The sequence below is a fragment of the Pelobates fuscus genome, chromosome 4 (assembly GCF_036172605.1).
Source record: "Pelobates fuscus isolate aPelFus1 chromosome 4, aPelFus1.pri, whole genome shotgun sequence".
NCBI lineage: Eukaryota > Metazoa > Chordata > Amphibia > Anura > Pelobatidae > Pelobates > Pelobates fuscus.
Genome location: NC_086320.1, coordinates 149144426 through 149170344, shown reverse-complemented (window position 1 = coordinate 149170344; position 25919 = coordinate 149144426). Strand labels below are relative to the sequence as shown.

The following is a 25919-nucleotide window of genomic DNA, read 5'->3' as shown; positions in this document are numbered from 1 at the left end:
CAAATATTGTTCATAAATCTGTCTAAATCTGTGTTAGTGAGTACTTCTCCTTTGCCAAGATAATCCATCCACCTCACAGGTGTGGCATATCAAGATGCTGATTAGACAGCATGATTATTGCAAAGGTGTGCCTTAGGCTGACAACAAATTTGTAACGTTTTGTAAGGATATTAGACCGTAATTTGTAAGGATATTAGACCGTATTTTAAACATTTTTAGTACATATAAATCCTACATGCAAATTTCAGCGTTGTATCAATTTTGCTAGGTTTTAAGAATTTTAATAGTTTTATATTTATTATTGTCCTACACTACACTATTTATTATATATTGTGCTTAACGTTAAAATGTAAAATTGTATTTTCTGGCTTTTTTGTATATATATTACTGAGTGCGCAAAATGCAGTTTCTGTTCATATTTCAAGTTTTTCTGTATAATTTCAAACCTTAGCAAAAAAAACATACATGTTCCCAGCACCAAAGATATGATCATCTGTAAACCCCCAAGTGCCCCTATTTAGGAGGGACAGTCCTTATTTTGGACCCAAATTCCTTTGTTCCTCTTTTTTAAGAGTTCCATATTGTTGGTGTGTCTGATCCACAGTGTATAACAGAATCACACAGCACTATTACTCCCAGTAATGTGTCTCTAAACTACAATAAATGTGTTTAAAAACCAGTCTGTGTGAAGAAGATTCATTGTTCTTGTTAGATTTTAGTTCCATAGATTGTTATTAGTGTCACCTAAAATGTTTCAGTACAGTCTTGTAAAAAAAAAAAAAAACAACATGATATTTGACCTAACTGACAGTTCCCATCTTGCTACCAGCACAATACAAATGAATAAATAAAAAGGATGACTGGGTTTCAGTAACACAATTATATGTTAAACAAATGAAAAAAAAAAAAAAAAAGAAAGTCCTCAGACAAATGCCAGTGCAAAGAGCTGAGGATCTAGAACTTCATTTTACAGATGAAAATTGCTGCAGAATGACCACATTAGGAAGAGATGGCATCAATTGATCGTTGGAGGGATTTGCTATATACCGGCAGATGGAGCAAGTCATATTGTGCTCTTGTTTTTAAAGAGGCTACTGTGCCTTTAATTGAGCGATGGCCGGCATTGGATCCTGGAGGCACACCCCCTGCCTGTCTCTGTGCTGGTGTCAATACGGACAGAGCAGGGAGAAGTCCAGGTTACTGTGCAACTGGTTTATTGCTTTCTGCAAATATTCTTATGGAATGTTGAGTAATCTGTTCTGTTTAAAGCCAGGGATTGAAATAGAACCATGCTTACTATTGCTACAAGATAGAAATGCAGTTTGATTAGTGTTTCTATGAATACACCCCTGATATAGGAACCCTTTATTTTTATAGAGCAGCAGATCGTTTCATTGCATGCACCCAGCAATACAGAGCTATTGCTAATGGTTACAGATCTTTAGTTAACACCGAGTTAACGATTAAAGTGCCATAAATCTTAATTGTCATTGCAGAGCTGGTGTGTTTCTGTGACTGGTGATGTTTGCTCGGCTCCCCCTCTCTCGCATTCTGCTCCTGCCTCGTAGAATGGCTTCCACATCGGGTGCCTCCGGGCTCCCAGCTTCCCTCCTGCGATCAGCTGCCTATATTGGGGGCTCCTGGCTCCGCAGCTCGGACTCCGCGTCCTTCCCAGTGCTGGACCCGGCTACTGGTGCGGAACTGGTGCAAGTGAGTGACTGTGGCCCCAGAGAGTGCAGGGAGGCACTGAAAGCTGCGTCGGAGGCCTTCCAGACCTGGAGAGAGGTGCCAGCCAAGGTGAGCAATGAATGACTGGTCTCTTTCCTTAGGTTACTGTTCTTAGCTGCAGTTCCCTAGTAAATAATGCTGTGGTGGCCCAAAGCCCCAGCAGTTGTAAAACTTAATGCTTTTTATTTTTTTTAAATGAAACAATAGAAATTTGGTCTCATCACCCGCCACACAATATAGACCCCATGCACCCCTCACACACACTGCACTCTGTGTGTGTTTGTGTACTCAGCAGTCTGTCTGTAAATGTATTCAGCAGTCTGTGTGTATGTATATATTGCATTTGTTAAATGTAACTAGACATGTGCATTCATTATCAGACGAATACGAATTTGTCTGATTTTTCGTATTCGTTTACTATAACCTAAACGAACGTCCTACATATGAATTATATTCGAAAGGGCAAATACCAAATGCATTACATTTTCGTTTCCGTTATTTTGTTTAATAGACTCCGTGCTGCAGGATAGGCAGATAGTGTTCACCTCATCCATGCAAATGATTACACTGAACTGTGCTCTTCCAGGATGTAAAGAAACGAACGCAGGCGGGGATGGAAGTTCAGCGGTGTTCGCGAGGTCGAGTGTCTGATTTAAGTTCCATGCACTCGACGACCAAACAACGCTGCCTGCATTCGTGCGAACGAGATGGCCACCACCACGTGTTCATGCATACGAACGGCCACCCAGCCAACCACTTAGAACACTGAGGTGTGAATCGTTATTGAGGTGTTAACGGGTGAACAAGGTTAATAAGCATACGGGTGGTCTGAGTATTTTGTGGTTTTGTTCGGTTACCATACAAAACGGGGAAAAGTATGTGAACACAGTATTTACCAAACAAAACAGGGAATAGTAACGGCACACAGTATTCCAGTGACAGGGTGTTCGGTCACATCCGTGCTGCGGGAGAATTAACCCCCACAGCACAGAGGAGAAACAAAAAATGCTGGTTCTCACTGCTGCCTGAGGCGGCAGGCACTGTGTCCCCCCATTTCAGTTATTTGGGGGAACTCCCCCTTTATTGCATTAGCGACTAGCTACTTGCTGTTTAGGAGACATGCCTCTACTCATGGCATGCCACGAGTAGGGGCATGCAGGAGGATTTAACCTCCCTTTTATTAATATGGGTGTATAGTGACCCCCATAGGTTTTAATGCAGGGAGGGGGTAGGAATTTGTTAATGTTTATTACAAGGAGGGAGCTGGTAGCGCTGCCGGCTTCCTATTTTTATTTATTTATTTATTTTTTTGCGCACGCGCAGTGTTATTTTCATCATAATTGGCGAAAAACAATTTTTTTTTCGAAATTCGGAATGGACAAATTACATTTGTATTTAGTATGAATTCATTCGTACAAAATGAAAATTTCACTGGTGCACATGTCTAAAATGTACCAAACGCTTCATTTTATCTATAACCTACATTTTTATTCCTGTAAGTGGTTGGTAGGCTGGGCCCCAGTGCAAGGCTTTTCCCGGGGGCTTATAATGCTGTTAAAACAGCCCTGCATGGGTGCACATGAGTGTGGAGAGCCAGTATGCAGGTGTGGAGGGCTTGCTGTCCTAGGGTTAGGTTTAGGGTTCTGGTCAAGTACATTTTGTGCATCAAATTGTGTTGATGTGTGGAGTAATGGAGAAGGCGACTGGAAGGAGCGAAAAGTCACAGAGGAAGATGGTAGAGTGCAATATGTTGATGCTGATGCCAAATGTCAGGTTAATTAATTACGGTGTGAAGCACCAAGTAGCTCTATGTCTGGAAACTGTGAAATGTAAACTGTGTTGTTTCTCAGAAATGGTACTGTTTCCAATTGCAAGAATACACTGGCAGTATCTATGTCCAAAAATCTCTTCATAAAGATGGAGTGCTTTCTGTGCTGTGACTTTCTCTTTACATGGCTGTACTTTGTATATTGTTCATAACATAATTGCTATTTCTTTCAGGAGAGAAGTATCCTATTGCGCAAGTGGTATGAATTAATGATCCAGAATAAAGACGATCTTGCCAGGATCATCACAGCGGAAAATGTACGTGTGCACATCATGGCTGGACTGGAAAATTAAAAAGTGTCTTGGCTTTTAAACGCAGAGCAGCTCAATGCGAGGGCATATTATGTCAACATCAATGATGCTTAGGCCACCTTGTTAAAAAGTTAGTTTGTTCTTCAAGACACAATGCCCTATGTTGGTTTTACACAGCACAAGCAAATTTAAAGGGACAGTTTAGATTTCATATGGCACCATAACACTTCATCTGAATTAAGTTGTATGGTCCCAAAAGAGCTTAGATCGTTTTTGACCGGTTAAACCCCCTAGCTTGCTTCCAGTGCCGATCTCATCCCGCTCCCCCGACAGTGGCATCCAGCTTCTGAAATTCCACTTACTGGAAGCCTTGTGCCCTTCCGGGCAGTGGCTCCGCTGACTGGCTAAGAGCAGTCAGCTGATGCTCTCAGCCAATCAGTGGGTCATTCACAAAACAGGCTTGGAAAAAAACATACCCAGAATCTCCTAGGGTCGGTTAAGTCCTAAAAAGAAAAAACCCACTTTTTTTTTTTTAGGCTACCTCTAGGAGTGGATTTAGAACATGGTAATTTTAAGGGATTAGTCTCCACACTTATTTCCAATGTATCTTATTCTGATGACCATAGTTGGTTCCAATCTACCAGTTGCTGTCTAGTATATCTCCTATAGATCCTGCCGTGAGAGGCGGTGGAATCACTGGAGTATGATTTCCACTCTTGAGGTCACTGTAGCTGCTTAGAAAATTGGCACATGTTCTCTGCAGCTAATCATTAGCAGGCTTCGGCTAAACTAGCGTCTAAGTTTTGATCAATAAAGTACTTAACGGTTGTGCATGGGGAGTTTGCTGCGAGTCTCTACCAGACTATAATCTATTAGAATGATTTTCGCAACATAGTTTCCTTTACCTCATTATTTGAAATACTGTATTTCTAATCTAATGCGCACTTCAATTTTTGAAACCTGGAAGCCAATTTGCTAATAAATTCAAACTGACATGTTAAATAGATAAATATAATTGCTGTTCCTGCTTAGGAAAACTACCCCAAGCAGAATTAATTTCACCTATGATGTTGTTACTTTTGATGCAATGCCTGCCTGTGCTTTTGTCACTATGTTAGATTCAATTTACAAGATACTACTACTGTGGCCTGGGTGAGATTCACATTGCAACAAAGATGTGAGGTACAGCTTTACTGTACTGAGAAACCAAGTCTTGCGTCCCTGTCACAGTAATGCGAATGTGAATTTTCCCCAGGTGAATTTAGAATTTCGCCCTGACTCTAATTTGCCATTGAAACAAATGTACATTAACATTTTGGAAACTTTATTTTGCCAAAAAAGGTGTAATTAGATTTGAGTAAATACGGTAGTTGGTTTCTGGATATAGGGGTTATTGCTTAACAGTATGCAGTCAGAATCATAACATTGTAGAATGTAACTACCATAATAGGTACTCTCCCTCTATATGTAATCTGCTCAGTGATCACTACTTTGTTGCAAGAAGTATCCAACAGAGGGAATATTAAGCAGAATAAATGGAATTGGAAAGTTAAAATGATGTGTGTATGTGTGTGTGTGTGTGTGTGCGTGTGTATATATATAATTTTTTATTTTTATTTTTTTGTTCTCATTACATAATAATGATTGATAATTTTTTCTTTTACTTTTAACTCATTAGCTCCTCTCTTTCTGATCTTACTTTAAGCTAGATGAGATGTTGTTTGTTCTGTCGCAAAGGTACCATGAATTAGCCAGTGGAAACTTCTTTAAACTTTGAACATGCAATAATTGTGACTATTCTGTTTTATAGTTTAAAGAAGTGCTTAAAGTATTTTAGGTCATTTTTATTTACTTATTTAAAATGTATTTTATCTTCTCTTTTTAGGGAAAACCCATGAAAGAAGCCCTTGGGGAGATTATGTATGCAGCTGGCTTTTTTGAATGGTTTTCAGAGGAGGCACGACGTATATATGGAGATGTGATATCTGTACCATTGAAGGACCGGAGAGCCTTAACACTCAAGCAACCTATAGGAGTGGCAACAATTATTACACCAGTAAGGTTTAGAAAGTATTATATAAGCCATAAAAAGAATGATTAACATGGCCACTAATCTTTCTATTTTTTCTATTTTTTATTTTTTTTAACTAGTATATTTGCTTGTCCATTTAAATATTTGCACGTCATCTGTTTGCTCATTAAATAAAAATAGCACTCTAAGTATTTAACATACAGTTTACCTTCTGTGATTTTGGCAAGGCTGTTTGGTTTTTTGTTTTGTTTTTTCTTGGTTTTGGGATTCTTTTATTTTGTTCTAACCTCTTGGTGCCTAATCAAATTTAATGAATCATTAATCCATCTAATGGGACATTCTCAGTATTCAAGAAATAAGTTGGAACTAAAGCAATCTATGTGAATTCTAAAGTAACATGCCTCAAAGTAACATTATTGGCAAATCTTTTAAAATTATTTATTATTTTTAGGTACACTTTTTAAAATGATTTTTTTTTCCTCCCAAATGACCAAAATATAAAAAAAATATGTATTGCATCAAAAAATCTGAAAATATTTTTTAAAAATATAATTCTTAAAAGCTTTATCCAAAAATATTAAATTGATGCCTATATCTGGCAGTACTCCTGTTCCTTAGACACTACAGTCAAAGTATATTATGTTATTGAAATTATATAAATAATCAAAATTGGTATTTTTCCTCATTCTACTTTGCCCATGCCAGTGGAACTTTCCCAGTGCTATGATCACCAGGAAGGTGGGAGCTGCGCTTGCTGCCGGCTGCACTGTTGTGGTAAAACCAGCAGAAGACACTCCTTTATCGGCATTGGCGCTTGCAGAGGTACAAGCTTTCCAAACTAGTCTTCCAATATGCCGTGTGTGTAAACATGCTGTTTTATTAATGCATCCTCCCTTTAATGTCCATCACAGCTTGCTCAGCAGGCTGGGATCCCATCAGGTGTCTATAATGTGGTTCCTTGCTCCAGAGAGAAGGCTCCAGCAGTTGGAGAAATCCTGTGCACAGATCCCTCTGTAGGCAAAATTTCCTTCACTGGATCCACCGCGACAGGAAAGGTAACACTCATTTAATGCCTTTTTCATAATTAAGATATGTGAACAGGATATTTTGTTTGTTATTGTGATATAAAATTTTCCAATAGATAAAACTAACAAAACCCAATAAAAGCATTTCTGTAGCAGCACAATGTACCCTGGGGCAAAGTAAAGTGGCTTGCTTGAAAATGCAATTGAGAATGGGATGAGACGAAAAGGAGTGAGTACATTTGGCCGGCAGTTTATGGCATTTTGCACATGTACCTATAAAGAAAGCACTACAACATTAAGTATACACTTAATGTTGGGATTTATTTTAAATTAAATTACAATTCAACATATTTTTCTTCAGTCTTCCTAGATTTGTGAGATAAATGACAACTCATGTCTACTCTGATTATATAATTGCCTTTGTGCTCACTCTGGCAACAGCAAAAGTAAAAAGTCCTTTGTTGCAGAATTTTAATTATTTATTTTTGTAAAGCAGCATAATTGAATACACATAGTTTTTTTTGAGAGTTTATTGCCGTAACTGAAAATTCACAAAATAATGTATTGCCTCCCAAATACTTTCTAGAATTCATATCAATTTTGTCATCCTTGTGTGCATCACAGCATTTTCATGACTTATATTGCAGTAGCCATCTCTGCTGTGCCCCTGGCTAAATTAACTGTATTTAGGCAGCAGATGAATCAGACAGTTGGACCGATAGCTTTAACATCCCTTCCCCCGTGTACAGAACCTGTTGTTTCCTGTGTTGTCATGAATAGAACATTCAGTGCTATGTTATTACCTTGTGTCAGTAGATGTCCCTAAATATCACTGTGACTCTGGAACATGGATTTCAGTCAACCTTTTAATCAACCTCAAGCACATATCCGCTTTGCTAGCTGATACCTCAGTATCAACTCAAAGTAGTTTCACACCTGTCAGGGAACACAAAGAGCTTGACCTTTTAGGGGATGCGCTCCGATGTTCTTAAAGCTGCAGTCATCTCAACAGAACCCACCTCCATTAACTTTGGTGACCAAAGCATATCCAACAACTGCCTCTGAATACCATATCCATACCTCAATTATTCTTTGCAATAACAGCTGAACTAGTCATTTCTCCATGACGATTATGATGCTTCCTCACCCCATGTCCAATTAACCTTTGGCTGTGTGTAATATCTCATTGTATAACTGAGCACATTGGAAATATTCAATAATATAGTAATCCTTTTGCTTTGTCTGCAGACGGCAGTGTTGTATTTTTGCTCATTGGGGCACGCCACCTTTACCTGAGAGGTACATAGTTATATATTGATGAAAATAGAATTGGATTATAATATTTAATAGGATGAAAAAATAGTTTTTAACCAAAAGAAAGCAGATTAACCATAAAGCATGTAGTGAGTTGTATTTTATACACTGGTAATGAATTATAGGTAATAAACAGAGCAATTCAGATATATATTCAAAAATATTTATTAAAGGACCACTCTAGGCACCCAGACCACTTCAGCTTAATGAAGTGGTCTGGGTGCCAGGTCCAGCTAGCTTTTACCCTTTTTTTTTTTTATAAACATAGCAGTTTCAGAGAAACTGCTATGTTTATACTGAGGGTTAAGCCAGCCTCCAGAGCCTCTAGTGGCTGTCTCATTGACAGCTGCTAGAGGCGCTTGCGTGCTTCTCACTGTGAAAATCACAGTGAGAGCACGCAAGCGTCCATAGGAAAGCATTATGAATGCTTTCCTATGCGAGTGCGGCTCCTGCCGCGCATGCGCATTCAGCCGATGACGTCGCGAGGAAGAAGAGGAGGAGGAGGAAAGCTCCCCGCCCGGCTCTGGAGAAAGAGGTAAGTTTAACCCCTTCCTCCCCCCAGAGCCTGGCGGGAGTGGGTCCCTGAGGGTGGGGGCACCCTCAGGGCACTCTAGTGCCAGGAAAACGAGTATGTTTTCCTGGCACTAGAGTGGTCCTTTAACATTCCTCAACTGAGGAGGTGAAACAAGGCTATCTCACGAATGTGGACCATATGTGTTTTTTTGGGTAATTTGTTTGTTCATTATAATATGACATGACATATTTTGCATTCAAGCTGCATATTTATTAGTAGAGGCAATTTCTATTTTACATAATCTCTATATTGTACTTCAATAGCCGTGTTTGTTTTACCCCATCCTTCCAAATTTTATTTGATTGAAAAGTGACACTTATCTCGAATTTAGTATCTATTAAATGACTAAACTGTTGTACAACTGAATAGATTTTAGGGTGTTTGTCTGGAGAGCGTGTCAATCTAAGCTACACAGGAACAGGAATATGGCTGCCTCCTTTGGCAAAGATTGCAAGTAAAACCGCACAATAAAACTTTGTATCCCACAAGGAAAAAAAAAATGGGTTTTATGCTTTTAATCAATGTGTGTGACTTGTAATAAAGTATTCTAAAATATGAAACATAATGATCATTAAATGTAGGAAATGGATTTGTAATGTTTCTACTGTTTGTGTAATGTATGTAGCACAAATTATTAATAAATTGTATTACATTCTGGTTTCTGAAATAAAAGCTATATTTATTTATAGGAAACATATTTATATTTTCTTTCATACAGATCTTGCTTCGCTATGCAGCTGATTCCGTGAAGAGGGTATCTATGGAACTCGGGGGACATGCCCCATTCATTGTGTTTGACAGTGCAAATGTTGACCAGGCTGCTGCCGGTGCTCTTGCCTCAAAGTTCCGTAATTCCGGCCAGGTAAGACTTGTTTTCGTTTTGATCTTAGAATTACAAATATGTTAAATGCTTAATTTTAATGCATTTATCTTCTGTGACTGGGATTTGAATGAAGTACAATTATTGCTAGCCCATACATTTTATGTTTTTATATATTTATTTTTTGAATGAGTTGTTTAAAGAGTTGGTCACTCAATAATTCTAAATATTCATTTATGTGGCAATAGTGCCAGTTTTTATGTGGAGAAAAAATAGTTTCTCCAGTAGTTTAGAAACACCAAGATTTTTTTTTTCTGAAGGTTATGGTGGAAAGCCAACAAATATGGGGAAAATGTTTCTTTAATTCTGTAATAGGTCTCAGTTCTGCAGGCCCATCCCCCCGTTTTTGGTAGCTATTTAGAGAAGCTTACTGGAAAGCATTTAGGCATGTTAAAAAAATTAATTAATTAATTAATAATAATAATAAAAAATAAAAAAAAAACAGGGCTGTTTCAGCAGATTTTGCTCATGCCTAGGGTCCTCTTAGAAAATAATTTCCTTTTGAGTGCCATTCGGGCAGCAGAGCCTATTCAGGGGCCATCATCAGGATAGCACCTGTGAGAGTTACTGTGTCCACAGGAGAGAGAAGCAAGAAGCCATCTTGGAAGCAGCACAGGGAGAGCACAGAAGCAGCAGCTTCTGAGTGCTGACTGAGCAACAAAAAAAAAAAAAGGGGGGGGGGAGGGGTGTGTGTGTCATTGTGCTGCCTGCCTAAAAGTTTTAATAACTCCTACTGCACACAACCACCATCTTGTTTAAAGTGCTTAATCACTCTACAACTGAGACACTCATGCTGTGGGTAGTTGAAAAGATGTGAAGCTTTAAACTGTAGGACTGGAGCTGTGACTCTAAGGACCGAGCTGATTTTAATCTGTAATGATTGTCGATTCTGTTAACCATGTTGGCTATTTCTTTGCTCCATATTAACACTGCAGATTAATTATATTGCCAGCTATAAAGTCAATGTACACTGTGTGCTGAGAGCTAATGGAGTAGTTGACAATGTTTCCAAAAAAGCAGCAATAGTTAATAGAAATCTAAAGTTATCATAGCAGGAGCACTACTGAGGTTGATATCATGTAAGGGAGAGCTGGGAGAGGGCTAGAAAGATAGACAGAGCTGAAGCATTATACATAGGACCTGTATTGTGTGAGTGTAGCTGTATTGCCGTTCTCTGTATTTCATTACATTGATCCTGGCTGTGTGGGATAGTTATCAGTATTTCCTTATTGTGCTCAGCTCTGTGTGTTATTCATCTGTATTTACTCGGCTCTACCTGTTGTATGGCTCTGTATATTATTGTATGAGCATTTCTGTATTATGCTCAGATCTCTGTATTGTATGAATATCTCTGTACTCTATAGGGAGGAGTACAAATCTGGGGGAGGAGTCTGTCACCCCACCAAATTAATATTTCACCAGCCCCCACTGGTCAGTAGTACCCTGACACTATACCTCTATTCACTATACCTCTATTTCTAATGTTTTAATGCTAAACAATAGTACTAAACTATTTAAATAAAAATGTACAGTACTGAATATTTTCCGGTAACCTAATGTCAGTTGTGTTTCACATGATTTTATTTTTCTTTAAATTACTCAGCGGGCCATCGTCCACAGACAGTGTGCTGCTTTAGCCAATAAGGAAGCATTGACCTGAGCAGCAATAGGCGGCTGTGATTGGCTGTGTCAGCTGAGTGTCAGCTGACCATTTTGAGTTTGCCACAGCACCTTTTGCTGGTATGGCTAAAATTAAGTCTGTAATGTCTGCCTTAGCCATAGCTCTGCCTTAGGCCCTGGTGCAAGAATCCCCTCCCCTCCTTATGGCAAGGGTGGCCAAAAGGTAGATCCCCATCTGTTATATTACTTTCACAATGCTTTTCCAACTTGGGATCTACGATTTGCCCATTCTTGCAGGATTGTATTTAGCACTGAGCAGTGATTGTGTGTGAATGTAAACAAACATGTTTTTGTTAATGTAAAGGTTTTGTTTTTTTTTGTATGTAGAGTTGGCATGTAAATGTAGGCATGCATTTATGCGTTAGTTGGGTTTTTGAATGCAGGGGTGTGTTTATATATGTTAGTGTTTTAATACAGAGGCGTGTTTGTATGTACTGTTGCTGTTTGAATTTTGAGATGTATGCAGATATACACACATGCAGATATAGAGACACACAGATACATACACTGACACACATTCAGACATACATGCTGTTCAAAATGTACCCGGTCCTGCTGTTAAATAATTGCAGTGCAAGACCAGGCCCCTGATGACACATACCCACCATGTGGTCCTAAGTGCATGGGCCACCCGATGGGCCCTCTTAGTGTGCTGGCCCTGGCCGCTGGTCATAATTATTAATCCTTCACTGTCCTTAATCATACACTTCACACAGTGCTCTGATACCCCTTATGTTTACTTTTCTGTGAAGTTACACAGATTTCAAAGTATTTCAGCAAGTTACATCATGTAAAACATTGCAATTTACACAATATTACAAGTTTACATCAGTGCATTGAAAATGGTGTCTAATATGGCATTAGATCAGGAGAAATATGTTGTAACAAGCTTTTCCCAGCATTAAAGCTCGACAAGTTATACCCTATTGCTACAGTAGCATCGTACCTAATGCATTTAAAGGTATTGTGTGTTTTAATACAAAGATGTTTCTCACATTTAAAGCACACAATGTAATGGTAAAAGTACATGAAACATGAACTGACGATGGGTGACGATACACTGTGTTTACCAGACCATGTTTTCACACATCATGCAGATTGATGAGAACTGAGAAGCATATGAAAAGTGCTGCCCTGCAGACTGTACCATTCAGAAACAAATTAACCAGCATGAAACCTGATTACTACATGCACGTTTGCATTAACATGTGATTGAGAATAATAGGTTTTTAGAGCTGAAAGACCTAAGAGAGTGATCAGAAAATGCCTTCTGATGCACATTGATTAGAGGAGTAGCAGCATATATAGGAATGAACTGCCATAACCTATTAATCAAGATCCCTGTGAAAGGCTTTTTCTCTGATCCAAATGATTTCATGACATTCTTAAACCGTAACAGATTGCCACGGTTATTTACGAAAGTGACAATATAAAGCAAGTTTAAAATGGAAGGCCAAAATAACTGAATTGGAAAAGATTTGCTAAGTAAGTGGTGATTTAAAGTGCATTTACTTTGGCCCAATTCTTGAAATTCACTTTGAATTGTCACTTTCGTAACTAACCCTGTCTTTGTACTTTGAACAGCAATTAGTTCCAGGTCACACTGTAACAGAGTCTAAAGACCGTTCTATTCCCTGCAAGTCAAATTAGAATGTTGTTTTTAAATTTTGGCTGAATATATTGGCAAAATGTAATCAATGCATATGAAATTCAAATTATAAATCGCTCAAATGCGTTGGATCACGTATAGCATGTCAAACTTATGTGATGTCCATTTCTTTTAACTGCATATTAAAGATTTAGCAGTTGATATAAGAATACAGTTCAGTCAATGCACAGACTTCATCGGAAGAGAATTAGAAACATGTTTTCTGATTCTCCTACGTTCTTTATGCTCTCTCGCTCTACGACTGCCTGGTGCATTGTAAAATTACACCGCTTGTAACAATGACTGACAGGAAACTAAGATGGTGGCCTCCAGTTCTAGGATAGCGTTAAATACCACACCAAGTCTTTCTCCATTTTCAGTTTTCAGACCTCGCCCTATGTAACACGAAGAGTAAAACGAATCCAGGCCAACCACAAACTACAGGAGTAAAAAAATAAATAAAAATCCTGCTTTCTATACACACTAGTTTGTCTGTGTAAGGGGATGTGCTTAATGATATATATATATATATATATATATATATATATATATATATATATATATATATATATATATATATATATATGCCAAATGAAGCCAGCACTCAAGGACTTGTAAAAAAACTAAAAGGGCTTTAATCCATAGAACTTGTTTATGGATTAAAACCCTTTTGAGTAATTGAATAAGTTAGGTTGCCAGAATGTCCCCTGTAACGCTGTACCTGTGGCCTATAACTGCAGCAGTTATGCAAAATCACTACAGCAGTAAGACTGCCATCTCTTTTACAAAAAAAAGCCCAACTGCGCATACACTGTTTGCATGGCTTCTCTCTCCACTTATGCATAGTGCTATCCAGATAACTTCTTTTGGGAAAGCGCTGGTAAAAGTATCAGTGTTGCTGTGGTAACCAGCGGGGAACGCTTTGATACAGCAGAGGAGGAGAGACTAAGTTCTCTCCCCACCAGGCATGGAGACCCTTCTCTGGGCCTGCCCTCAATCAGTTCTCTCTTTTCAGTCTCAGCCCGAAGGTCAGAGTCTGTCCATAGACCAGAATGAGTATATCTGCTGCAGCTAAACTGTGCAGTAGCTTATTGTACTATAAAGGTGAATACATATTTCTTTACTGATTATTTTTTGTGTGTATATTTATAATGCATTGCATAATTCATTAAAAAAGAGATCAGCCCATAATATTAAAACAATTGTCATATATATATACTTTAGATATAAATACAATTGTGATTTATTTTTTTTCTAAAATGGATGGATTATTCATAGATTGTAAGCTTGTTAAAATCAGGGCCATCTTCACCTACTTGTCTTTGTTAATATATGTATGCCAATTACTTGTGGTAAAATATCCCATTCTATAATTGTAAATCATTACTGAATATGTTGGCACTATATAAGTTATAATACCAATAGAAATATGTGCTCTGTTATTGCTGTACCAAGGAATTCACTAGTGGCATATTACATACACAATTTCCTTCTCCATCATAAGATTAATGGTGAATTCTATGTGTCCGTTTGGAAAAATGAAATGAAAGAAAATAAATTCTTTGTTTTAAGGTGTCTTCTTCTTTTGGGTTTCCCTATAGACCTGTGTCTGCTCAAACAGATTTCTAGTACAGAAAGGGATACACGATGCGTTTGTGAAAAAATTAGCATCTCTGATTCAGAAGGAGCTACATATTGGAAATGGATTTGAAGAGGGAGTAACACAAGGCCCACTAATCAATGAGAAGGCAGCACTTAAGGTAATTTAGCAGCCAAGGTTTCAGTATCAGAAAGGTTTATGAATATTTTTTCCATATTACTTTGTATTTAGAGCAAAGAGATTTAATTAAGTATTTGGTTTCTTTGTTTTTTGGGTGGTGGGTAAGAGTTGACATTCTCTTTTTTTGGGCCACAGGTGGAGCAACATGTACGTGATGCTGTATCTCAGGGAGCCCGCATCGAAACGGGCGGCAAGCCATCCACCTATGGCAAGAATTTTTATGAGCCAACTCTACTCAGCAATGTCACAACGAATATGCTGTGCACGCAAGAGGAAACATTTGGGCCTCTAGCTCCAGTGATCAAGTAAGTGAAACTTTTTGACCTGCGTCTGTGCCCCATCCCCCACCTCCCATTTTGTCTCGCACCCTTCCTTACCATGTGCTTCAAAATACGTTGGGGATAGATAGTCGCACAAAATCTGTCATTAGTGGAGACACAGAGCAATTCTGGAAGGGTGTCTGGTTTTGGAAGAGGACTCTTGACAGATTTGTGTAATTAAATAATTGGTAACAATACATATACAGAGGCGGCTCTAGACTTTGAGGCCTTAGGCGGTGTGGGGGGGTGGTGAGGCTGAGGGCGGTGTGGGGGGGTGGTGAGGCTGAGGGCGGTGTGGGGGGGTGGTGAGGCTGAGGGTGGTGTGGGGGGGTGGTGAGGCTGAGGGCGGTGTGGGGGGGTGGTGAGGCTGAGGGCGGTGTGGGGGGGTGGTGAGGCTGAGGGCGGTGTGGGGGGGTGGTGAGGCTGGGGGCGGTGTGGGGGGGGGTGAGGCTGGGGGCGGTGTGGGGGGGGGTGAGGCTGGGGGCGGTGTGGGGGGGATGAGGCTGGGGGCGGTGTGGGGGGGGATGAGGCTGGGGGCGGTGTGGGGGGGGGGATGAGGCTGGGGGTGGTGAGGCTGAGGGCGGTGTGGGGGGTAATGAGGCTGAGGGCGGTGTGGGGGGGGATGAGGCTGAGGGCGGTGTGGGGGGGGATGAGGCTGAGGGCGGTGTGGGGGGGGATGAGGCTGGGGGCGGTGTGGGGGGGGATGAGACTGGGGGCGGTGTGGGGGGGGATGAGGCTGGGGGGCGGTGTGGGGGGGGATGAGGGTGGGGGGGTGGTGAGGCTGAGGGTGGGGGGGTGGTGAGGCTGAGGGTAGGGGGGTGGTGAGGGTGGGGGGTGGTGAGGCTGAGGGTAGGGGGGTGGTGAGGGTGGGGAGTGGTGATGGTGAGGGTGGGGAGTGGTGAGGGTGGGGAGTGGTGATGGTGAGGGTGGGGGTGGTGATGCTGAGGGTGGTGTGGGAGTAGTGAGGCTGATGGTGGTGTGGGGGTGGTGATGGTGAGGGTGGTGTGGGGAGTAGTGAGGCTGATGGTGTGGGGCGTAGTGAGGCTGGGGGTGGTGATTCTGATGGTGGTGTGGGGGGTAGTGAGGCTGAGGGTGGTTGGGGGTGGTGTGGGGGTGGTGATGCTGAAGGTGGTGTGGGGGTGGTGATGCTGAAGGTGGTGTGGGGGTGGTGATGCTGAAGGTGGTGTGGGGGTGGTGATGCTGAGGGTGGTGTGGGGGTGGTGATGCTGAGGGTGGTGTGGGGGTGGTGATGCTGAGGGTGGTGGGGGGGTGGTGATGCTGAGGGTGGTGGTGGGGGGGTAGTAAGGCTGAGGGTGGTGGGTAGTGAGGGTGGTTAGGGGTGGTGATGCTGAGGGTGGTGTGGGGGTAGTGAGGGTGGTGTGGGGGTAGTGAGGCTGAGGGTGGTGGGAGGTGAGGCTGAGGGTGGTTTGGAGGGTAGTGAGGCTTAGGGTGGTGGGAGTGGTGATGGTGTGGGGGGTAGTGAGGCTGAGGGTGGTGTGGGGGGGTGATGAGGCTGAGGGGGGTTATAGAGAACCTACCTTAATTTCCCTGGTGGTCCAGTGGGCTCCCTGGTGGTCCGGTGGCCATTGCTTCCGGTCTGCAGCTCCGCAGAGCTGCAGACCATGTAGTCTTGCGAGATGTCAGAGGTAACACGCGGCAACGCTCTGATTGGCCGGTTTTCGCGAGACACATGGTCTGCAGCTCTGCTCACGGCGGAACTGCAGACCGGTGTCTGTGGTGGCTGGCCGGGCAGCCAGGAGGGGCCTCGCACCCGGCGGCATACCGGGCAAGCCGCCGGGCCCCCTCCTGGTGTCAGGTCCTCGGTCAGTGACCGAGGACCTGACACAGTCTGCCCACAGGCGGTTTAGGCGGCCGCGAGGCCTTAGGCGGCCGCCTAAACCGCCCAATTAGAGAGCCACCTCTGTACATATAGTCTACCAGCACTGTAGGATGAGATATTGGATGGTTAGATCAGTCCTCCCCCCTCCTTCTTCTCATCCTGCAGATTGAGGTAATTGTCTGATTTAAAGCCAAAACAAGGTTCCAGTTCATTTGCTTAGCTAATTACCCACAATCCATCATTTAAAAGAATCCCACAGAAGGGCAAACTGCAGATATCTTGGACTGCGGAGAACAATATAGTGGTCCCCAGGTATTGAGATCTGGCACAAAGAAGAACAAATAATAAATAGTAAAACAGACAAGTGACCATGGTGGGAGTATAATCATTCTGATATAAGGGACAGAAGGAAAGGAAAACTGAAGGAAAAAAAATGTGTGCTGTTTTAAATGCCTGGTTTACCTTATTTATGGCTTTTTACAGATATTCATGGTTGTGTCATTGCATTCTTTCTGCATTTTCACAAATTTGTTTTTATATGTTCCAGGTTTGACACAGAAGAAGAAGCTATTGCTATTGCAAATTCTGCTAATGTAGGCCTTGCAGGTATGCATTGTTATTGAAACTGTAAATGTATTGAAAGAACTGTGTCCTTGCAGTGCCATTATAAAAACTTCCCACTTACACAGAAGCCAACCGCTAAAAAGTGGGTGTTTTGCATCCACCCCACCCTTATTTTTTTGGAAAGTTTAGTTTTTATGCAAGATGGGCAATCTGTATCATGTGCAGTTGCAGTTGCAAGTTCAATGGTTCCCTAAAGTTCTTTACATTTCCACAGGATATTTTTATTCTCAAGACCCCGCACAAATCTGGAGAGTGGCTGAACGTCTTGAAGTAGGCATGGTTGGAGTGAATGAAGGTTTACTGTCATCTGTTGAATGTCCATTTGGTGGAGTGAAGCAATCAGGCATTGGTCGAGAAGGATCAAAATATGGCATTGATGAGTATTTAGAAATTAAATATGTTTGCTTTGGAGGTCTGTGATCTTATGTAGGTGGATACATCTAGTTTCTCAGTAGAATAGTATGTAATGTTTAATGCAAAACTACCATCCTCGAGACTTGGTTACCTTTGGGTAAGTGTACATTTAATGTATAGATTGTGCTTGCTTAATTGCAAGTAAATTTAATCTAAGAGATATACTTACCTGAAGACAACTCCTCCTTTAAGATGGTAGTCAAAAATGTTCCTGATTGTTGCATTTGCAATCGCCATGGCCACAAGTGACACAATGCTTGTTGAATTGTGTCACATGAGAAGGGACGTGGCTTGCTGTAAAATTACATATTTGTAGTCTTTAGCTCTATGCCACTGGCCCAAATATTGAAAATAAATACAATTGGAAAAATCCAATTTTATATATTTGCTAGCAAATTGCCAAACACAAAATGTAGACTTAATGTTTTCATCTTTGAGTTTAGTATCCCTGATCTGTGATGATATGCATTGAGATTTAAATGCACCTAATGATAAAAACCAAATGTGTCATTAAAGGTAGGAACTATTGTAATTTAAGGCACATGTCAATCACCTAAAGGACAAGAATGCCCTTTTGTTGTGTAAAAATGCACACAACCTTTTTTGTAAACATACATACACACCTATTGCATCATGGCTACACTCCCAAGAAGTTACACTGTATGGTCAGAGGTATGTGGATATCTTTGTGACATGTTCTTCTAGAGTTGCAGTCCTCAGAATAGGGGTCTATGAAGGATTCTGTGAAATTCACTATGCACAAGAACTTCGATACTTGTTCTATCAACAGCTGATGAGAAATTGCAAGATGTAGCTGCGGAGGTTGTTTGAAGCTCTGCTTATTGTCACAATTTGCCAAAGTTGGACTCATAAACGATAGTCCCTTTTCTTATCTTTTCACAGCACTGGGATATCATTGAAATTCCAACATGGTCTATATGATTTTTTTTTTATAAACATTTTACAGTGACAGTGGCTTTTTAATAAGAGTTACTACTGTACACCTACTGTCCATCTAACAAATTGCACAACTATATCCTCATAGTTTTACTGAAAGCCCCGATGGGGAAATAGTATATATCATTTTCTCCTGTAACATAGAAGGCAATTTGCTCAGCAAAGCAGAGTGCCAAGAACAAAAATATTGTGCCATATGTGTGATTGCCAAATGTTTTATGACTTGTATATACTGTACAAGTTTGCTTGTCAATGTGTTGCATAATTTGTGTCCATGTTTTTTTTTTTTTTTTAAATATACATACAATTGATGGTAATTGAACTGCACAATCTGAGCCAGCAATGGGCACAAATATTCACTTAAATGAACCATTATTGCCTAGTAAACTAATAAACATTTACTATTAGTAGGAACTGTATTACTATTTTACCAATATTTGCTATATAAAATAGGCAGGGGGACCTACAGCTGCTGTCTACCTGCTATCCTTAATTGTCTACAAGCCAAGAGGAAATATGGTCCAAATATATCTGTTGGGCCAGTCGGGCAGTACTGCTAGAGAGGGGTAGAGGAAAGAGATGATTGTAAGTAGGAGAAAATATGTTATCAGCCAGATTGAACTAAGGAATAGAATGGAAAATACATAGAACATCACATGGACGTTGAACTGGCCTATTCAGTAGTACATAATCTAACCAAAAGCACATATACTGTTGAATACTGGCAAGATGAGATGGCTTTTTAAAGTTTTAATTTATTTATGATTTGCCTAGTGTTAATGTATTGTACTGTTAATTCTACATTTTGACTTGGGTTTCTAACAGTTTGCAGATTGCCATAAAGGCTTATTTTACCCCAATATGTGACATATTAATCGTGGAAATGTACCAGTTTATTAAAATGTATGTTTAGAAATGTAAACTGTAATATATCGTAATGTTTATTTTTAATTAATAAATACTTGTTGGGAATGTGGTTTAATTATTATTCTAATTGTTGATGGTTTACTGCAATATTAAACTTACTGACATGTAATTTACATAGCAATAAACAAAACATCATACCACATTTGTCAGAAACACAAAATAACTGCAAAAACAAACCTGTATTAAACATTACTGGAGAAATGATGACCTTCATTTTCACATAACCATGAGCAACACCACCATATCTAAACCCAAATGTAACAGACCCAGACTTAATGAGGCTGACAGTGTTAGAGATCTTCCTCAAAGTTTTATAGGTCAATTGTAACCATGTTTAAATAGTCCACCTCAATGTTGGTGTGGTTGAACCATCATCATCATACAATCCTTAAAGGGACATTATAGTCAACAAAACCACTTTATCTTAATGGCAGAGAATTGAGAAGTGAGATTTCAGAGGCATGATATATACACACACAAACTACTTTGTTAGGTAAAGTTATATTGCTTACTATAGTGTCTCTTTACTAATCAACAGGATTATTCAGATTGAGTATGGGAATATAGAAACACGTGATATATACTCACACTTTCATATTTAATTCATTACTCTGGTTTATCTTACAGTTTTGAGCTAGTTAATACAACGTTAAACAAAAATGTGCACACCAGTCAAGCCATAAGATTTGCTTTTTCCACAAAAATCACAAATTTGCAGTGATGTTACTACTGCAAAGGATTCTGGGTGGGCATATGCAAACTAGTTTAACAAAGAATCACAATTTTGCCTCATTCCATTTTAAACATGGACTCCTTTTAGTCTGTGTTGGCTGTATACAACAGCTTTGAAACACAACATAAGAAAAGATGCAAAGCCATTAAACTACTCATGGACAGCGGTTTCATTGTTAATGCAAATAATCAGCATGAGGTTGGTTACTGGTTTGCTTATTGAGGCTTGGTAGTGCTTGGGACGCAAAATCCAAAAAGGTTATGGTGGGGAAAAAATGTGATTTGAGCTATGTAGATATGTATATCACATGCACATTTCAGCTGATGACATCACAGTCAGTGAGTGTTACATCATAAGAGCCTTTCACCCCTCTAGTAGAAAGGCAGAATGTTAAACACATTTGAGTCTGGATGCAAACCTTGAAACAGCTTGAGTGAAGAGGAGTTCAAAATTTTTACTGGTAGACTTTCTTAAAATCAAAGGTAAGATTCCATTATACAGATAACACCATAAGTGAAAGCTTTTACTCCTGAGATTCACACTATTTTTTGCACAGGAAATTTGTAGTTTACATTTACTTTATTATTTTTGCATAGCTTGTGCTCATTAGGTGTTTTGTTTATTTTGTTTATGCATTGGGACACTCCACTACCCAAATCCCATTTTTTTTTTTTTTTTAATAAATCACTGGTTAGTAGATATATTTATAATATATATTTTTTTCCACTGAGAGTATAGCCAAAAGCTACAGATCTCTTCTCTGAAGCCTTTGCAAACACTCCCCTTCTTTCCCAGTCTATACAGTCTGTGGCTGTCCATTCACAGACTTCCCAATACAGCTCAATGACAGGTGCTCTGGGCAAATGACTGACTCTTGAGTTTCGCTCCATTAAGCTAAGTAACAGGACCAGTTTTCTGACTGACAGCCAGTTGGTAGAAACCTGGTTAATTTATGTGTACAATTCTATTGAAACCAGCATTTAAAAAAAAAATTTTTTATTAAAAAATATATATACAAAAGAGGACACATTCGTCACACATTAAGCACTAGACATTTGCATAGGGAAAATTTGTTTCATTTTAGATTTTGTATTGTTTCGGCCGCATGAGTTAATTATCAGTTTGAAACAAACCGATTTGCCCTAATTTGGTATCCCAAGCAGAGGAATACCACATGAGGGGAGCTGTCTACTAAACTGCACCCTCATTTGGAATCCTACGTAGGCCAATGTTCATCCTAATACCAGGTTACTCCTAAGTGCCTGTATAATTCAGCAGCTGGTTATAGTGACTCTCTAGGCATCAACCTATTATTCGAGCCGGAAAGCACAGAACTCGAAGGTGGAGAGTCCGGGAGGCATCTCCTCTCAGGAAGCAACGTGAGACGTCCCTCCAGCCACAGGCTGGGTTTTAGGCCAGCACTTCGGGCCAAGCGGGCTAGCCGTTGTAAGTGGTCGTGGGCTATTGGAGTGAGGGCCCGAAGGAGGCGTGCTTACTGCCCGCTCCCCCAGCTCTCCTATTGAGGCCTTGATGAAGTAGCCCGCTGGCATGCCTCCAAGCAGGCCCAGAAGCGATCAAAGTGTTCCTCGAGCCTTTGTAGTAGTCAATATGCCGGATTCAGGTATTCTAGACCTGGTTGCATAAGCCCAAACTCATCGGGTGAATGCACAGCCCCCATCTTGGTGAGTTTAGCTGAGGAGTAAACTTGCCAATCTCTTCCCCAGAGGGACTGTCAGGTAAGTAGAGAGGGCACAGTGTCCCACGAGACGGGAGATTGTCCGCCTCTCCCGCTCAGCAGCTCCACTAGGCCTTGATGAATTTTTTGCCTTCCTCATAAACTGCGGTCAGCTGGAATGAGTTGAGGCACCGCTATCTGTTCCCTGAGTAAGTGGGTCTCAGGCTTAGTTGCCAGTACAGGTTGTTAGTCAGAAAATCAAGATTTAAAGGTTATCAAGCTCAGAGCTCGCATAAAGCATGGCTAGCAGCCATGAGGCTCAGACCCGACCCCCTCTCAGTATGTCTTAATTTTATCCTTTTATTCAATGACAGCTTTACCATTTTGAGGGAACTCTTGCTCCTGGAAATGTCATTAAACTTCATGCGCCCCCCTCCCTCACACACAGCACCCTCATAGACAACTTATATGATTGGAACCAATCTGCTAATGCCTTAATCTTTTCCCCTTGGTTAACAGAGTGCAATATAGGCTGTATAGCACCAACAAGCATACCTCCTGTTGGAAAACAAATAGTTTTACCTATGCAATGCTTAGTGAATATTCCCCTAGACATACAGAGTTATATATTTTATGTTACAGGGTGTCAGTCTCATGTCCTGCTTTCTACTTCTGTATTTCTTATTAGCTGCTAAAGTTGAAAGACTGGATGGTGAGTAGGCCTGATTCCTGGCTAATCATGGCAGCATCACTTATGGGTAGCTCCTCCCTTAGCAGTCACAGGACAGGAATTAATTAGATTAATTAATTAATTAGACTGATAGGTATAAAGAGTCCCTCCTCCCCTTACACCACAGTCTTTTTTCCTGTCCTTAGCAAGTTCTACAGGACTTTTAACCTTTTCTTTTATGGCCACCTTCCTGCGTTTGTCGTGGGTTCGTTCCAAATGAAGTTCAGCCTCTCTTCATTTGAAGGCCCCAGTAAACAGCCTGCATGGGCAGGACTAACTGGGTCAGGTTCTGTGTAAGTACTGAACCGCTGCGTGGGATTTAGGTGTTCTGAGGGAGACACTGGATTTCTATTTGACTGATGGGGTTGGTCTTCCTTAAAAATTCCCCTTGTTATCAGCTTGCCCCTCTTAATTGGGGTCCAAAATATCCCCCCGCTGCACCTATTTCTGGCAGTTCTTGGGATCCATACTATGGGGCCCTGGAGTGCTCCTACCTGTTGCTTGTCCGGTTTCATGTGGGGTCTCTTGGATTGTTGGCTATGCCTTCTGGCCCATGGGGCTATTCCCCGACTGCCTGTGGCTTCCTGGGGGTTCGGGCATCGCAGGCTGGGACTCGGTTTGCTTTCCAGCATCAGGCTGGTGCTCGCGGCCGGATCCGGCGAACCCGGAAGTGATTTTCATTGGCCGCGAGCGTTTGGAACGCACAGCGTGCGTTCCAGCGGTCTGCGCATGCGCGGACCGGATGGTTTTTCCCGGCTCTATTTAAACAGGCAGATTCTGCCTGTCTGATCGTGCGCTGCATCAGCTGTTCGGAGATCTCGTTCCTGACTCCCCTGCAGTTCGCCCTTTGCTGTTTCTTGGCTGCCTGGAGGTCTTTGTGTCATTATAAGGTAGGATTCCTGATTATTCTTGTTTGAGGTTGTTTTAATTTCTCTTGCTGGTCAGTCTGCTCTGACCTTTTGATTAGGATTGTGTGTTGAATTTCCCTTTGGTTCTTCCTTGTAGTATGGATTCCCCCTCTGCCTCTGCAAGATCCCTCTCTAGAAAACATAGGTGAGCCATTCAATTTTTTCTATTGGGGGGGGTTGTTAAAAAGAGTGCCTAACTAAGCCTGTAATATATGTCATATATGGCTTTATTTCAGCCCCAGCAAGCATCTGGATTCCCCAGCGAGGAAATCAAGGGAAAAGTCCAATAAATGCATTAATTGCTCATCACCTGCTCCGCCTGGAAGGAACCTCTGCAGGGAATGCTTGTCGGAAGCGGCTAATGTCCCCAGTAAGACTTCACCGCAGGATGATCTTAAGCTCTGGATTTCCCGTGCAATTGCTGAGGGTTTTAAGTCTACCACGGGATGTGGTGGCCCTCCTAAGAGACGCAGAGCGGAACCTCAGTCTTCCAGCTCTGAGGAGGATCCGGACCTGTGGGAGGTCTCTGATGAGGGGGAGGAGGAGGCGGACTATGTCTCCAGGTCTCTGGACTCTAAATCTGTGGATCGGCTTATTAACCTCCTCAGAGACACTCTTAGCCTCACGGAAGAAAAGTCTGAATTGAAAGAGGCTGACAGGTTTTTTGAGGATCTGAAACCTAATAGACCGACGTTCCCTGTGCATTCCTCTATAAAGGACATGATCCTTCAGGAGTGGAATAAGCCGGAGAGGAAGTCCACCTTGAAAAACAAATTCACTAGGACTTATCCTTATTCTGCCGTGGACTGCTGCCTTTGGAATTCGGTTCCCAAGATTGATGCCGCAGTGATCCATATGGCTAAAAAGACCACGCTTCCTATAGACTCCATGGCATACTTAAGAGAATCTATGGAAAAGCGTATGGATGGTGACCTGATTAAAGCCTATCTGGCGCTAGGCTCCGCCCTTCATCCGGCAGTGGCGCTGACCACTCTCTCCAGGGCCTTGCGAGTTTGGCTCGCTAATTTGGAGGAAGATATTGACCAAGGTGTCCGTAGAGAACATCTCCTGGGAAGTCTCAAGGATTTGAGCCTTGCCACTGAATTTTGCTCTGAAGCCTCCCTGGACATCACTCGCATGATTGCCAAAGGTATGGCCCTATCGGTGGCCTCCAGAAGGGCTTTGTGGCTTCATTCCTGGGGGGCGGACTATGCCTCCAAGGCGTCCTTGTGTGGTCTACCGTTCCAAGGGGACCTCCTGTTTGGTAAGATCCTGGAGGATGCCATTTAGAAAGCGGCTGATGGGAAAAAAGCGTTTCTTCCACAAGTCAGCAGAAAGGGTTTTTCCTCCTCCTGGAAAACCAGGCGATTTAAGGATCGGTCCTTTCGGGACAGTAGAAGCTACAAGCCCGGAAGGGAGTATTCCAGGAACTCTTCGTGGAAGTCCTTCTCTCACTCCTCTTCCAATAAGGCTTCCAGAGGTAGAGGTGCCAGGACCTCCGGGAAGACCTTCTGAAGGTCCTCGGGCCCATCCGGGTACGGTGGGTGGAAGACTGCAGTTCTTTTACCCGGTGTGGGCCGCAAATGTCACAGACGAGTGGGTCACCTCAATCATAAAAGAAGGCTACAGGATAGAATTTTCCTCTCGTCCACGTGCTGCCCATTTCAGAAAATCAAAAGTGTCAGAAGGTGTCAAACGAAGGGCCATGAGGACTTGCATTTCCACTCTGTTGGGACAGAAGGTGTTGGAGGAAGTCCCTTCTCACGAAAGATTCCAGGGGATGTATTCCACTGTGTTTTTGGCCCCAAAGCCCCAGGGAAAGTGGCGTCTCATCCTGAACCTAAAAGGAGTGAACGCCTTTCTAGACGTAAGGACTTTCAAAATGGAATCCTTACAGACTATCCTAAAGTGCGTAAAACCAGGAGATTGGATGACCTCCATAGACTTAAAAGACGCCTACTACCAAATCCCTGTAAACAGCAACCACATGCAGTTCCTTCGATTCTGGGCCTTAGGAAGACATTTCCAATTCCGAGGACTTCCGTTTGGTC

At 41.6% G+C, this 25919-nt stretch overlaps 1 protein-coding gene across 2 annotated transcripts; it reads left to right on the top strand.

Moving 5' to 3' along the window:
• The first annotated feature begins 1117 nt into the window (after positions 1-1117).
• On the top strand, positions 1118-19059 carry ALDH5A1 (aldehyde dehydrogenase 5 family member A1). 2 transcript variants are annotated; one of them, XM_063451673.1, is made up of 11 exons: positions 1118-1196; positions 1497-1797; positions 3730-3813; positions 5693-5863; positions 6545-6661; positions 6751-6894; positions 9471-9614; positions 14562-14720; positions 14876-15045; positions 17448-17506; positions 17739-19059. In XM_063451673.1, the coding sequence occupies exons 2-11, from the start codon at positions 1522-1524 to the stop codon at positions 17942-17944; spliced, it is 1530 nt and encodes a 509-aa protein (XP_063307743.1). In that variant the 5' UTR covers positions 1118-1196; positions 1497-1521; the 3' UTR covers positions 17945-19059. The 2 variants fall into 2 exon arrangements, with proteins under 2 accessions (XP_063307743.1, XP_063307742.1); XM_063451672.1 differs by having other exon boundaries at positions 1160-1797.
• Positions 19060-25919: the final 6860 nt, after the last annotated feature.